This window comes from Oryctolagus cuniculus, chromosome 18, assembly GCF_051225735.1.
Source record: "Oryctolagus cuniculus isolate XC-2025 breed Fujian yellow rabbit chromosome 18, ASM5122573v1, whole genome shotgun sequence".
NCBI classification, from domain to species: Eukaryota; Metazoa; Chordata; class Mammalia; order Lagomorpha; family Leporidae; genus Oryctolagus; species Oryctolagus cuniculus.
In genome coordinates this window covers 16956204-16970504 of record NC_142884.1, presented here as the reverse complement: position 1 = coordinate 16970504, position 14301 = coordinate 16956204, and the positions used below count along the sequence as shown (strand labels likewise).

General features: G+C 64.2%; 1 protein-coding gene across 5 annotated transcripts in view; it reads left to right on the top strand.

Annotated features, from left to right (window-relative positions):
* The window catches only part of PAK4 (p21 (RAC1) activated kinase 4), a 38008-nt gene extending 27715 nt beyond the window's left edge, over positions 1-10293 (top strand). For 3 of the 5 annotated variants that reach the window (XM_008257151.5, XM_008257149.5, XM_008257152.5), the window contains exons 2-10: positions 981-1054; positions 2322-2578; positions 4555-5013; positions 5198-5641; positions 6609-6742; positions 6872-6998; positions 7873-7998; positions 8864-8998; positions 9323-10293. In XM_008257151.5, the coding sequence (XP_008255373.2) occupies positions 2375-2578; positions 4555-5013; positions 5198-5641; positions 6609-6742; positions 6872-6998; positions 7873-7998; positions 8864-8998; positions 9323-9478 (1785 nt within the window). In that variant the 5' untranslated portion in view covers positions 981-1054; positions 2322-2374 and the 3' untranslated portion in view covers positions 9479-10293. The remainder of the gene's footprint in view (positions 1-980; positions 1055-2321; positions 2579-4554; positions 5014-5197; positions 5642-6608; positions 6743-6871; positions 6999-7872; positions 7999-8863; positions 8999-9322) is intronic. The other 2 variants (XM_002711469.6, XM_070062235.2) reach the window with 2 other exon arrangements.
* The last annotated feature ends 4008 nt before the right edge of the window (positions 10294-14301 follow it).

Genomic DNA, 14301 nt, shown 5'->3' with positions numbered 1-14301 from the left:
TAGTGAGGGTTCACGTGGCTGACCCTGTTTCTGCAGAGGTCCTGGGAGCTGCCCTAGTGCCCCCAGGCAGTGGGAGGAGGGAGTAGATGGGCAGGATCCAGAGTTCAAGGTGAGCGGCAGGGCTGGGCATGGGAAGACAGGGAGAGAACACTTGGGACACAGAGCTCGAGTGACGGAGCAGGGCGCTGCAGGGGCGGGCATACTCGGGGTCTTGGGGCGACCCTAGGATCTGAAGCCAGAAAGACTGAGAGCCGCGGGCAGAGAAGCCAGGAGGGTGCGGCAGAGAGCAGGCCAGGGCCGCCAGGTGGGCCCCAATGGAAGCCTGGGAGGGGGCGGGCAGTGTTCGGGCAGTCACTGGGGAGACACTGAGAGGGGCTTCTGACATCTGGGGTCAGAGAGGGGGCTGGGGCAGAGGCAAGGGGGCCCGTCCTATCGCACCCTATGTGCAAGCATCATGTGCCCCAGGGCAAGCAGGGAAACTGGGCCCCGTGGGGAGCCCTGGCCAGGCCTGGCTCTGACCACCCTCTGGCCTCCTGGACAAGATGAGACAGGTTGGCTGCTGGGTTCCTACCGGCTGCTGCCGCCGCCGCCAAACCTGTTCCCCTGGCTGGCCGCCAGGAAGGGCCTCCCGGAGCCATCGTGCGGGACAGGAGCCCGCAGAAGTGCCACCTGCACACACAGGGGCCCTCACTAAGGCCCCGAGGCTGGCTGGCAGCCCTGTGCCGGGCAGCACAAAGCCCCCTCCTGCCGTGGCTCCGGCCCTTTGACCCTCTCCTGGGCCGCCTCCCCGTCCCCTCCGGCCATCCGTGGAGGCTGGCGCTGGCGCTTCCAGCCAGCCCAAGGCTGTCATTATCTGGGCACAGGGCTGTGTGCCTCGTGTGGCTCCCCGGGAGCTCGGAGGCCGCGCAGAGGGGCGGCCTGGAGGAGCTCTCAGGGAGAGTGAATGGCTGAGTGACCGTCGTGTTCTTCCATTTTCACAGATGAGTGACCCGAAGCCCGGGGAGGAGCCGTCACCTGCCTGAGGGCACTCCTAGCCCAGCTGGCCTCAAACCAGGTCTGTGTGGGACAGCGGGTTGGGGCCACCCCCAAGGGGGTCAGCCGGGCCCCTCCTCCCGCAAGCCCTGATGGGAGCCGTCCTCATGCTGTTCTCCACGGCCACCCTGCGCTGCTGTGCTCGGAGTTACCGAGGCCCGGGGGTCGATGCGCCCGGGGTTGCGGGTGGTCGGCACAGAGAGAGATTCTTGCTCAGGCCTGCTATCGGGCTCCCTGAGGGGTGTCACTGTCCACACACCACCCTTTTGACCTCCTTTTTTAAATTTTATTTATTTGAAAGGCAGACAGAGAGGGAGGAAGGGGTCTTCCATCCTCTGGTTCATCCCCCAGATGGCTGCAACAGCCAGGGCTGCGCCAGGCCGAAGCCAGGAGCCAGGAGCTCCATCTGGGTCTCCTGCATGGGTGGCAGGGGCCCCTGCTTTGCCGGGTGCGTTAGGACAGCACTAGATCAGAAGTGGACTTGAACTGGCACTCACGTGGATGCCAGTGTCACAGGCAGGAGCTCACCCATTGCCCTCAGCCTCCTTTTGGAACCACCCTTGAGCTTTTACTGCTGCCTTGGGCTGTGCTTGGCGTCTGACTCAGGGGAGGGGGCCTGGGTGGCGTGCGTACCCAGGGACTCAGGAACCGTGTTGAGTGAGTGAGGAGCTGAGGGTCTGTAGTGTCGGGAGTCCGGAGTCCCCAGCAAGCTGGGAGGGTGGTGGCCGGGCTGTCCGGAACCAGTCACTGAGCACAGGCAGCGTGCTGGGCCATGGGTGGGCACAGCGGGGTCTAGGGGGGCAGGGCCTGGCCAGTGGCACAGACATTCTAGTGGCGGGGTGGATGCCGGGCCGGCGAGCTGGGACTCGCTGGCTCCGGGGGAGACGGTAGAGAGCTGGGGATGCGGGTGGCGGGGCCCTTTGACTTGCTGTGCTCCGGAAGGTTTCACTGAGGGCTCTGCCTGCCGGGGGGGGGGGGTGCTGTGTGGACCCCGGGAAAGCGTTCCAGGAAGGGGAAGAGCGCCTGCAAAGGCCCTGGGGTGTGAGAGCCACTGTAGGCAGAGAAGAAGGCAGGACGTGATGGCAGCGGAGAGTGAGGGCCCTCGGGGGCCGCGGGAGGGCCGGGAGCAGAGGCTGTGGGCGGGGAGGGGCCGGGGACCTGGGAGGAGGAGGCTGCCTCCATCTGGTCCAGATGAGATAGGCCAGGATGGACAGAGGAAGAGAGAGGGGTGGGTGGGCTCGGGCAGGGGTCCAGCTGCCGGTAACCCCACCTGTGGTTCCCTCCTGCAGGCCCCCAGCAGGAGCCCAAGCCTCAGCCCCCGGGCTGCCGAGGCCCTGGCACCATGTTCGGGAAGAGGAAGAAGCGGGTGGAGATCTCGGCGCCGTCCAACTTCGAGCACCGCGTGCACACCGGCTTCGACCAGCACGAGCAGAAGTTCACGGGGCTGCCGCGCCAGTGGCAGAGCCTCATCGAGGAGTCGGCTCGCAGGCCCAAGCCCCTCGTCGACCCCGCCTGCATCACCTCCATCCAGCCAGGGGCCCCCAAGGTAGGAGCACGCACCGCTGCTGCCTCAGCCAAACACCCGCTCCTTGCTGACCTCCCCACGTGCTCTCCGGCCCCGGCCCGCCTCCCCAGCCCTGGGCCGGCGCTGGCTCGGCACCTGCCTCTGACCTGCTGCTCCCCAGGCCCAGGACCCCGCGCTCCCCTGACGGTCCCCACACCAGCCCTGCAGTCCTGCCCCGAGCCCTGGGCTCGTCCCCACCCCACAGCCGTGTCCTGGGCTCTCAGGGCTCCTCTGTCGGTGGTAGACAGCCAGCGCCCCAGGTGGACAGGGCTGGGGTGGGGGAGCCAGAGGAGGTGCCTGAGCCAGCCAGGTCCAGCCTGGAGAGGGGACGCCTTGGCCCAGCCCTGAGATGGCTCTGAGGCACAGGGGCCGGGCTGGGGAGCAGGGCTTGTCGTGGGAGGAAGTGGCCATCAGAGCCATGGTCTCCTGGGCCTGGGGCCTGGACTTTGTCCCCGGGGCAGTGGGAAGGCAGAAGGGCCGGGGCCGGGGCGGACAGGCTTGTCCCATGGAGTGGGGCCGGGCGTGCCCCTCCGTGAGCAGGCGCAGCGCCCAGGCCGGGCCCACGGCTGACTCATACCCTGCTGGTGCCCAGCCCAGGCCTGCCGGGGGGAGGCCCAAGGTCAGTGAGTTGGCCACAGACAATGCAGGTCTCGGGCTGGCAGCTGAAGCGTCCGCGTGGCCCCTGCAGGCTGCCCGGGATACTTGACTTTGCTCTGCTTACAAAGCAAGGGGCTCCACGTCCGAACCTGTGGCCCGGGCTTCTCAGGACAGCCCAGCCGGAGCCGCTGGCCACCCCAGCTCCCAGCCAGGAGCGGGCAGCTTGTCTTCACGGCCTCCCGTGGCCCTCGCGTGCTGTGGCTCTGACTTGCCTCAGCTGCCCTCGGCTGCGAGTCTTCCCGGTCCGCCAGGGCCCTCAGACCCAGCGGCCGCCTGTGTGCGCGTCTGCCTTGCTCTGCGAGGGCTCCCGGGCAGGGCCCTGGTGATGGGGCAGTGCTCCCTGCATGTTGGAGGCAGTCCTGGCCCTGCTAGCCGGCTGCTGTTCCCAGCTCACCGCGGTCCGGCTCAGCAGACGTCTGCTGAGCCCCCTCTGAGCGCTGGCTGCTGTTGCGTGTGCTGAGGGGCAGGAGCAGAAAGAGCCGCTGCCCTCGGAACTCTCCACCGTGTGGGCCTTCCGTCAGCTGGGGTTACGTGCGCTGGAGGAGAAAGAGCCAGGAGTGGGGCTCAGGGTGGGAGGCCAGCTGAATGCTGAGCGTGGGGACGCCTGGAGGAAGCTGATGTTCCAGGCAGCAGGACAGCGGTGCCAGCCCTGGGCTGGGCGCGTGTGTGGAGCTGGTTGGGATCAGGGAGCCCGCAGGCTGTGACTGAACCTTGAGGGGAGGCAGGTGGGAGCCACAGATGGGGAGGGGGAGGAGATTCAGGGCACACTTAACCCTCAGACCGGTCCCCACGCATGCTTGTGTCTGCCTCCCCACTCCTGGGGACCCCTTGCCCTGTCCCTCAGGCCCGGGCATTTCTTTTCTCCCTGTACCCTCCCCCCTGCCTCCAGGAGAGCAGAGAGCGTGGTGCTGGGGTTAACGACCCTGGCGGCCTGCAGGGGAGGAAGTGCCAGCCGAGCCGAGCCTGGCCCCGAGCCTGGCCCCGCAGCCTGTAATTTGCAGCTCTCCAGGGCTGATTACTGGGTGACTTCCCTCCCTCCACCCCTTGGGGCAGGAGACAAGCTGCGTGGGGGCGGCAGCCCAGCCCTGGAGAGTGCCCACAGAGCCCCTGCGGCCGCTGTCCCGGGGGAAGGCTGCAGGGTCCTGCCCCTCTGCCCACCCCACCATCACCCCATGGCATTTCTTCATTCCGTCTTTGTCTTGTCTTTGTGTGTGTCGTGTTGTCCTGTCCCTGTGTGTTGGATGCACGTCCTGTGTCCCCTCCTTGCCCGGCCCCCACCCTGCCATTGCCCGGGACCCCAGACCATCGTGCGGGGCAGCAAAGGTGCCAAGGATGGGGCCCTCACGCTGCTGCTCGACGAGTTTGAGAACATGTCGGTGACGCGCTCCAACTCCCTGCGGAGAGACAGCCCGCCGCTGCCCGCCCGCACCCGCCAGGAGAACGGGGTGCCGGAGGAGAGGGCCGCAGGCGCCAGAGCAGGCCCGGAGAAGGCGGGCGGCCGAGGCCGGGCCACCGGCCGCAGCGAGGCAGGAGGCGCCAGCGGTGACAAGCGACGGGTGGGGCCTGAGAAGAGGCCCAAGTCTTCCAGGGAGGGCTCAGGGGGCCCCCAGGAGTCCTCCCGGGACAAACGCCCCCTCTCTGGGCCTGACGTCAGCACCCCTCAGCCTGCCCCTCTGGCCAGCGGAGCAAAGCTGGCGGCTGGCCGGCCCTTTAACACGTACCCCCGGGCCGACACGGACCACCCATCCCGGGGTGCCCAGGTAACACATCCCCTTCCCCCGAGAGCCCCCCAGTCCCCTTCCCTGGTTCCCACCCTCTGGCCCCCGCCCAGGCCTGGCCGCTTGTGCGTCTCTCATCCCCACCGCCCATGTGTCTGTGCCCCAGCTCGGGGAGTGGAGCTGAGCCCGGCCCTCTGCTCACGGCTGCCTCTCTCTTCTGTTGCAGGGAGAGCCTCGCGATGTGGCCCCGAATGGGCCCTCCGCAGGGGGCCGGGCCGTCCCGCAGTCCTCTTCCCGGCCTCCCGCCCGAGCCCGCGGCCCCCCGAGTCCTGGAGTGCTGGGTCCCCACGCCTCTGAGCCCCAGCTGGCCCCGCCAGCCCGCACCCCCGCTGTCCCCGCTGTCCCCGCTGCCCTCCCTGCCCCGGGGCCCCCCGGCCCCCGCTCCCCACAGCGGGAGCCGCAGCGAGTGTCCCACGAGCAGTTCAGGGCTGCCCTGCAGCTGGTGGTGGACCCAGGGGACCCGCGCTCCTACCTGGACAACTTCATCAAGATCGGCGAGGGCTCCACGGGCATTGTGTGCATCGCCACCGTGCGCAGCTCGGGCAAGCTGGTGGCCGTGAAGAAGATGGACCTGCGCAAGCAGCAGAGGCGCGAGCTGCTCTTCAACGAGGTGAGCCCCCCTACCCGGGCCAGGCTGCCGGGCGGCTTCTCTGCCGTCCCTCCTCCCCGCTCCCTGCACCCTCTGGGCCGTCTCCGTCCCCATTCCTGCCTCTCCCTCCCAGCGTCCCGGCGTCAGCCACCGAATCCCAGCTGGCTGGCAGAGCACCTCCCCGGGGCCTCCCCACCCCATCGCCAGGCCGGAGCCCGAGGCGCCCTGTCTGCCCCTGCAGCCCCGCAGCCCTGCAGCCCCGGCCTCCCCTTTCGGGCAGCCCACACGCAGACCTCCGTGCCCACCCCTTCCGCTCCCCCTCAGACTCCCCGCGGCCCCGGCACCCCCCGGGCAAGGTCCTGCCCTTCTTTTTCCAGCCCCCATCTTGCTTTTGTGCAACGTCTAGAGCTGGCCCTTGGTGGCCGCTGCTGAAGAACTTGGTACCCGGGCAGCCTCTGACCCCGCCCAGGAGGCAGTGTGGGAAGGGTCCTGCTCTCAAGCCCGAGCGCTGGCTCCTCCTCCCTGCTGCCCACCACAGGGCCCAGGCTGCACCACGAGTGTGTGCACAGCACGGTCCCTCTGAGCCAGAGTGCCTGCTGCCTCCAGCCTCCCGGCTGGGCCTTCTCACCCCTGGAATCCCGCCGCCCTTTGACCTCTCCAACCTGACACCTGCTTGTCCTTCTCCCCCTCAGTGCTCAAATCTTTCCCCTCCTGCTGCCCGCGCCAGCCTGATGGTCAGGGCCCTGAGACCAGCCCAGGCCTGGTCAGAAGCCAGGCTCCAAGAACGTAGCTGTGCCTGGGGTGGGGCTGGCCCAGGAAGGAGGCCTCGGGTCGACCCTGAGGTCCACCCGGCTTTGGCGGTGGGGTAGGCAGTCCGGGCAGAAGCAGGCCTGGGCCCGAGAGGGAGGTGGGAGGCCGCTGTGGCAGGGCGGCTCGCTGAGCTGGCCTGTCCCTCGCCCCCCCCCCCCCCCCCCCGCCCTGACAACAGGTGGTAATCATGCGGGACTACCAGCACGAGAACGTGGTGGAGATGTACAACAGCTACCTGGTGGGCGACGAGCTCTGGGTGGTGATGGAGTTTCTGGAGGGAGGTGCCCTCACCGACATCGTCACCCACACCAGGTACTGCCCGGCAGCTGCGGGGGGGTGGGGCGCAGGCCCCTTCCAGACCACGGGGCGGGGCCGGGTCTCGGAGCCCAGGAGTGGGTGTGTCTTCCGAGTGGCCGGCCCAGCTGTCCCCACCCCGTGCAGGATGAACGAGGAGCAGATAGCCGCCGTGTGCCTGGCCGTGCTGCAGGCCCTGTCCGTGCTCCATGCCCAGGGCGTCATCCACCGGGACATCAAGAGTGACTCAATCCTGCTCACCCACGATGGCAGGGTGAGGCGGCGGTGGGCACCTAGGCTCCCTGCCCCCCCCCAGCTGCCCCCCGCCGCTGGGGGAGGTGCTGAGCCTGTTGCGTGACCGGGGCCACGGAAGCTGCTCGGTTCCTCGCGGAATTGTCCAGAGCAAGGGTCCAGGTCGCTGGGGATGGTGTTGGCGCGCTTCGGGGTGGGGTGGAGTGGGGGAGGGCGCTCTGCCATCATTGCAGGATCCTGGGAACTATAGTCTGGCCCTGACCCGCCGGGGACAGGGTGGGGCCGGCACCACAGCCACTGGCCACAGGTGGCTCCCTCCACTGCAAACCAGCTCCCAGCCAGGCTCCCGGGGTGGGCTGTGGAGCCAGTCCTGTCGCCCATATTTCACACAGAGGTTGTGGGGTCTGGGGCCATGGGTGAAATGCACAGCACCCAGGACACGCATTTAGGATCCACGAGGGCACGACTTTGTGTGGGAGAGGGCCCTAGGCATGGATCAGACTCCTGAGCAGGTGGCGACCCCACTGCCTCCCCGAGGAGACCTCAGCCCTGTGGTCATGGGGGGCAGAGGGAGAGAGTTCTGAGCTGTCTCCCCCCGCGGGATGTGAAGATCTGCCAGTGTCTGCAGTCAGGGTTGGGCACCTCAGTGAGCCCTGCTGAAGCAGGCCCTGTGCCCCCAGCCTGGAACTGAAGGCCGCTGCTTGCCAGGGGCAGGGGCCCAGCCCAGCCGCTCCCCCAAAGACCCACGGGCTGGCGCGGGGCTGCCCGGTGGTCTGGCTGCAGAGCCAGCGCTGACCGGGGCTGCTCGATGGGGCCTGCACGTGTGAGGTCCAGGAATCGGGTGGGTGGACAGCTCTGCCCACGGCACCCCCATGCCGGCCTCTGCCCCGCCGCAGGTGAAGCTGTCGGACTTCGGGTTCTGCGCCCAGGTGAGCAAGGAGGTGCCGCGGAGGAAGTCACTGGTCGGCACCCCCTACTGGATGGCCCCGGAGCTCATCTCCCGCCTGCCCTATGGGCCGGAGGTGAGTCCCCTGACGCCTGGGCCTGTGCCAGGACAGCCGAGTGCTGGGGGAGGGCTCGGGCTGGACAGCGGGGAGCCAGCTGGGAGGCTTGGCGTCTGAGGAGCCCCTCCCCCTCATTACTACTGATCGCTGCCTCTAAAGCCTAGCCCTGGGCCTGCCTGGCGGCCCGGCCCAGCAGCCACGTATGGGCAGGCCGTGGCCACTGTGTGTTTTCAAGTGAGAGCTCCCACGGAAAACCAGGGTTCCCACCCCTCTTGGGAAGCCCAGAGGTCTGGCTGCATGGAGGCCAAATTGCCACGTGGCAACAGCAGGTGGCACTGGGGGTGCTCTGTCTTGGCCACAGAGCCCACCCGCCCATCACCTGAGTGACCCCTTCACTGGCTGGCCCTAAGGATTTCTCTGTCAGCAAGACGAGCCCATTGGGCCGTGAGAAAGGCGCCCTGGGAAGCGCGCTGGGGGCTCGGCCTAGGAGGGCAGGCAGCTGTGAGACCGTGGGGACTTCGCGGAGCAAATGGATTTGGCTTGGACGCTGTCAGTCCCTGAACTGGGAAGGCTGGGCGGGCTCCAGACACGGCTCATTCCCTCCTTGGCCTATTTTGCCCAGGCGGGTGCTCCGCTGACCGGGGCCAGCATCCCAGGGTTGACTCTGATTGGCTCAGCTTGGGTCCTGTGCTGATTCCTGCACCAATCACAGTGTCCCCCGACTGCTGAGTGGGCCGCCTGGGTCATGCACCCATCGCTGAGGGAGGGAGGTGGTTCCCCAGGGGGGACCTCAGTGTGGGCAGCGCTGGGCAGCCAGGAGGCAAAGGCAGACCTGAAGCCATCCCTCCCTGGGGCGTCCCTGCCCCCACCTTCCCCTGCCCAGGTGGACATCTGGTCGCTGGGCGTCATGGTGATCGAGATGGTGGACGGGGAACCCCCCTACTTCAACGAGCCACCCCTCAAAGCCATGAAGATGATTCGGGACAACCTGCCGCCCCGGCTGAAGAACCTGCACAAGGTGGGCCCCGTCCCAGTAGGGAGCGCCGGCGGGGGGGTACTCGCTGGGTCCCGGGCCCAAGCCCCAGAGACAAAGTGCACTGGGTCCCCTGCTCTGCCGCCACCCCCGCAGGCTGAACGCAAGCTGGCCTGGCTGAGCGCACACCGCGGCTGGCTCCTGGGGAGGGAACGAGGTCTGGGGGTCTTCGGCTTTGCCGCCAGCCCTGGGGCCGAGCCGTGGGTGCTCCGACCTCCTGCCAGCCGTCTGATGGAAGAGGAAGCGAGCGAGCAGTGGAGCCGGCGCTCAGACATGCCCTCTCCCGCTCACCGCCCGCCTCCCTCGCAGGTGTCGCCATCCCTGAAGGGCTTCCTGGACCGGCTGCTGGTGCGCGACCCCGCACAGCGGGCCACGGCGGCCGAGCTGCTGAAGCACCCGTTCCTGAGCAAGGCGGGGCCGCCCGCCAGCATCGTGCCCCTCATGCGCCAGAACCGCGCCAGATGAGGCCCAGCGCCCTGGCCTGGACCAAAGAGCCCTCGGCGCCCCGCCTGCTCCTGGCCCGGACGCCGGGGACACAGGGGACCCTACTACTGAACTCTGGTTCCAATTTGTGACTTCCGAAAACACACGGACTCCTGGGAGCAAGTGAGGCCCTCAGGGTCCCCACCCTCTGGGAGAGGCCCCCGCTGTGTTCTGTCTCCAGGAAGGACACGCGGCCCCCCATCACTGGAAACCTGCAGCCGGGGCCGGAGAGAACACTAAGAACGAGGCGTGTGTGTAGTGTATGTGTGTGCACATGTGCGTATGTGTGTGCGCTCACCAGTATGTGCACGCATGTGTGCGTACCAGTATGTGTGTGTGCACACCAGTGTGTGTGTGCACACGTGTGTGCATGTGTGTGTGGAAGGCGCAGCTCCTCTGCCCTCCAGCCCGCAAGGTGGGCGTCTCTGAGACCTGGCCTGACATCCAGGCCCCCCACCCCCGAGCCATTGTGGGGGTCAATCATGAATGTCTGACGTGGCCTTTTCCCCTCGCCCCACACCCTGCTTGTGGCTCAAGAGGGAGATGGGGCGGGGCCTCCCGCCCAGCCCAGCCTCTGCAGCAAACGACTACTGCACCAGGACAGCCACCTCTTTTCTAGAAGTCTATTTATATTGTCATTTTATAACACTCCCGCCCTCCCAACCTGGAACAGGAGGTCCCCCGGGCGGGCGGCAGCGGGCGGAACCACCGCCTGAGGAATCCGGTCCTGCCCCGGCTGCCCCGCCCCCCACCCTTCTCACGTTAGTTTTACAATTAAAACATTTTCTTGTTTTGTGCGTGTGTGTGTGTGTGTGTGTGTGTGGCCCGTCACACTGGGAATTTGCAGGGAGGGAGCTGGAATTGGGAGAGGGGGCCTGACGGAGCCCAGTCCCAGTGAGAATCAGGTGAGGGCCATTTCTGTGGACAGATGGCACCGACCCGGCTCCTGCGATGGGGCCAGGATGGACCCCAGTCCCGGGAGCGGCCTGTTGGCCAGAGTCCCTGGGCTGAGCTGGCCATTTTGCCAAATCTCCAATTTCCTGGGAACTCACAGGCGGTGTGTCTTGAGTGTGTGGGGGGTTGGGGCGTACTGACCCCTGGGGAGCCAGGTGGCCCTGGGAATCGGGCTGTGGGCAGATGGGCCCTCGGGAGCTGGGGCACCTGCAGTGTTAGCGGGTGCTGAGGGCGCTGGACCCGGGGGCACGGGCGGGAGCTGCTCACCGAGCCCGAGTGAGCGACCTAAACAGGTCAGACCCGTGGTTCCCAGAGTGTGGTTCCGGGAACAGCAGCTTCCCTGGCACCTGGCTGGACATGCGCATTCCTGGGCCACGAATTAGGAACCCCCGGCCGGGCCCTGGCATCCCTCTAGGGGATCCTGAAGCCTGTGTGAGTGTGGAGACCCCTGAGACCCCTGGTGTTCCCTCTCTCCCCTCACCACAACCCCCCGGACTTGAGCCGAGTTTCCCCAGTGATTTAGTCACGCAGCTGCACCCAGGGCCCGGCGAGGCTGGGAAATGTAGTCCCTGGTGGGCGACGGCGTGTCTGCCATGATCTACCGCTGCAGAGTCAGGATCCTGGTGGCAGACCCAGAGACAGTCAGAATTGTGCAGGAGCCGCCCCACCCGTGAAGGCGGGAGCACGGGCTGTTTAGTAACAGTGCTGAAAGCACACAGGGCCGTGTGGATGATGCTGTCTGGGCCACGGTGCAGTGAGGTCAAGTGGAGCATGCAGCCATGCGGGGGCGGGGGGCTTCCACTGATAGAAGACATTCCCTGGCCAGCACTGTGGCATAGTGGGTAAGGCTGCCACTGCTTGCAATGCCGGCATCCCATACGGAAGCCGGTTCCAGATCCAGCTACTCCACTTCCAATCCAGCTCTCTGCTCTGGCCTGGGAAAGCAGTAGAAGATGGTCCAAGTGCTTGGGCCCCTGCACCAGTGTGGGAGACCTGGAAGAAGCTCCTGGCTCCTGGCTTCGGATCACTGCAGCTCTGGCCGGTGCAGCCACCTGGGGAGTGAACCAGCGGATGGAAGACCTCTCTCTCTCTCTCTCTCTCTCTCTCTCTCTCTCTGTGTGTAACTCTTTCAAATAAATAAATAAATCTTTAAAGATATATATATTTCCATTGTCCCCATTCTATTGGACAGTGCTCTATTTTTTTTTTTTTTTAATTTTTTTGACAGGTAGAGTTAGTGAGAGAGACAGAGAGTTATCAACAGTGAGAGAGAGACAGAAAGGTCTTCCTTCCATTGGTTCACTCCCCTAATGGCCGTCACGGCCAGTGCTGCGCCGATCCAAAGCCAAGAGCCGGGTACTTCCTCCCGGTCTCCCATGCGGGTGCAGGGCCCAAGAACTTGGGCCATCCTCCACTGCCCTTCTGGGCCACAGCAGTGTGCTGGACTGGAAGAGGAGCAACCGGGACTAGAACCCAGGGTGCTGGCACCGCAGGTGGAGGATTAGCCTAGTGAGCCACGGCGCCGGCCAGTGCTCTACTATTTTAAGATGTATTTTACTTATTGGCAAGAGAGAAAGAGAGAGATCTTCCATCCATTGGTTCACTCCCCAAATGACCACCATAGTCAGGGCCGGGCCAGGCCAAAGCCAGGAGCCTGGAACTCCACCAGGGTCTCCTACATGGGTGTCAAGGATCCAAGCACTTGGGCCATCACCTGCTGCCTTCCCAGGCGCATCAGCAGAGGGCTGCCAGAACTTCGGTGTGGGGATGCAGGTGTCCCACTGTGCCACTGCACAGGCCCCTGCACGGTGGTGTTTTCCTAGACTGATCAAGTGTCCACCTGAGAAAGGTAAACAATAGAATTAGCACTGCTGGCAGCGGCTTCACCTGCCGTGCCACAGCACCAGCCCCAAGAAGCTTCCTTTCTGGGGGGAGCATCTGGCATAGTGGTTAAGATGCTGCTTAGGACACCTGCAGTCCACACCAGAGTTTTTGGTTCAAGTTCAGGCTTCTGCACTTCCCACCAGCTTCCTGGGAGGCAGCAGGTGATGGTTCCCAGTACTTGGGCCCCTGCCACCCATGTGGAAGACCCAGATGGATTTCCTGGCTCCTGACTTTGGTCTGGCCTAGCCCTGGCTCTTATAGGCATTTGGGGAGTGAACCAGCAGATGAAAGATTCTCTCTCTCTCTGCCTTTCAAAGAAAATGAAAATAACTTAATTTTTTTTTAATTTTCATCTTGAATACACAGACTTCTGAATGGGAGAAAATATTTGCAAAGTCTAACATGGATATTTTCTTAGCAAGAAAAATAGCAACCCTAAAAGGAAAGTGGGCAAAGGTATGAACAGGCAACATAGAGAAGAAAGAACCCAAAAGGCCAGTAAGGGTGTGCACAGGTGCTCAGGGCAATGTGAGCTCCAACAATGGGCTGTCATCCTACATGGAGACTAGCAGAATGCTGGCAGACTGAGAGCAGGTACTTGGCCTGGTGGTTGAGACACCCACATTCCACACTGCAGTACTTGAGTCTGATTCCTGGCTCCAGCCCCTGGGAGGCAGTGGTGAGCAATGGCTCAAGCAGCTGGGTTCCCATCACCCACACTGGAGACCTGGATTGAATTCCTGGCTCCCAGCTCATCTTGGGAGTGGACCAGCAGATGGGAGCACTCATTCTCCCCAATTGGTTAAAAATTGTTTTGGGGACTGGCGCTGTGGTGAAAAAGGTTAAGCCTCCTCCACCTGTGGCATCCCATATTCTCATCCTGGCTGCTCCACTTCTGATCCTACTCCCTGCTGAGGCACCTGGGAAAGCAGCAGAGGGTGGCCTAGGTGCTTTGGTCCCTGCATCCATGTGGTACAGGATGAAGCTCCGGACTCCTGGCTTCTGTGTGGTCCAGCCCTGGCCATTGCAGCCATTTGGGGAGTGAACCAGCAGGGGGAAGACTTCTCTCTCTATGCCTCTGCCTCTCCCTCTCTTTAATGTCACCTTTCAAATAAGTAAATAAATCTTAAAAAAAAAAAAAAAAGCTTGCAGAACTTTTTTTAAAAGTTTATTTATTTGTTAGAAAGTCAGAGTTACAGCCGCAGCGCGCTGGCCGCGGCGGCCATTGGAGGGTGAACCAACGGCAAAGGAAGACCTTTCTCTCTGTCTCTCTCTCTCACTGTCCACTCTGCCTGTCAAAAAAAAATTTTAAAAAAAGAAAGTCAGAGTTACACAGAGAGAAGAGAGAGAGAGAGAGAACTTCTATTCACTGGTTCACTCCCCAGATGGCCACATCCCCTGGAGCTGCGCCAATCTGAAGCCAGGAGCCAGGAGCTTCTTCCAGGTCTCCCACACAGGTGCAGGGGCCCAAGGACTTGGGCCATCTTCTACTGCTTTCCCAGGCCATAGCAGAGAGCTGGATTGGAAGTAGAGCAGCCGGGACTCAAACCAGCACCCATATGGGATGCCGGCACTGCAGGCGGCAGCTTTACCTGCTATGCCACAGCACCAGTCCCTCAGAACTTTATTTAAAAAAAATGTATTTATTCATTTATTTGTTTGTTTATTTGAAAGACAGATTTACAGGCCGGCACCACGGCTCACTAGGCTAATCCTCCACCTAGCGGCGCTCACCGGGTTCTAGTCCCGGTCGGGGCGCCGGATTCTGTCCCGTTTGCCCCTCTTCCAGGCCAGCTCTCTGCTGTGTCCCGGGAGTGCAGTGGAGGATGGCCCAAGTCCTTGGGCCCTGCACCCCATGGGAGACCAGGAGAAGCACCTGGCTCCTGCCTTTGGATCAGCGTGGTACGCTGGCCGCAGCACGCCGGCCGCAGCGGCCATTGGAGGGTGAACCAACGGCAAAGGAAGAC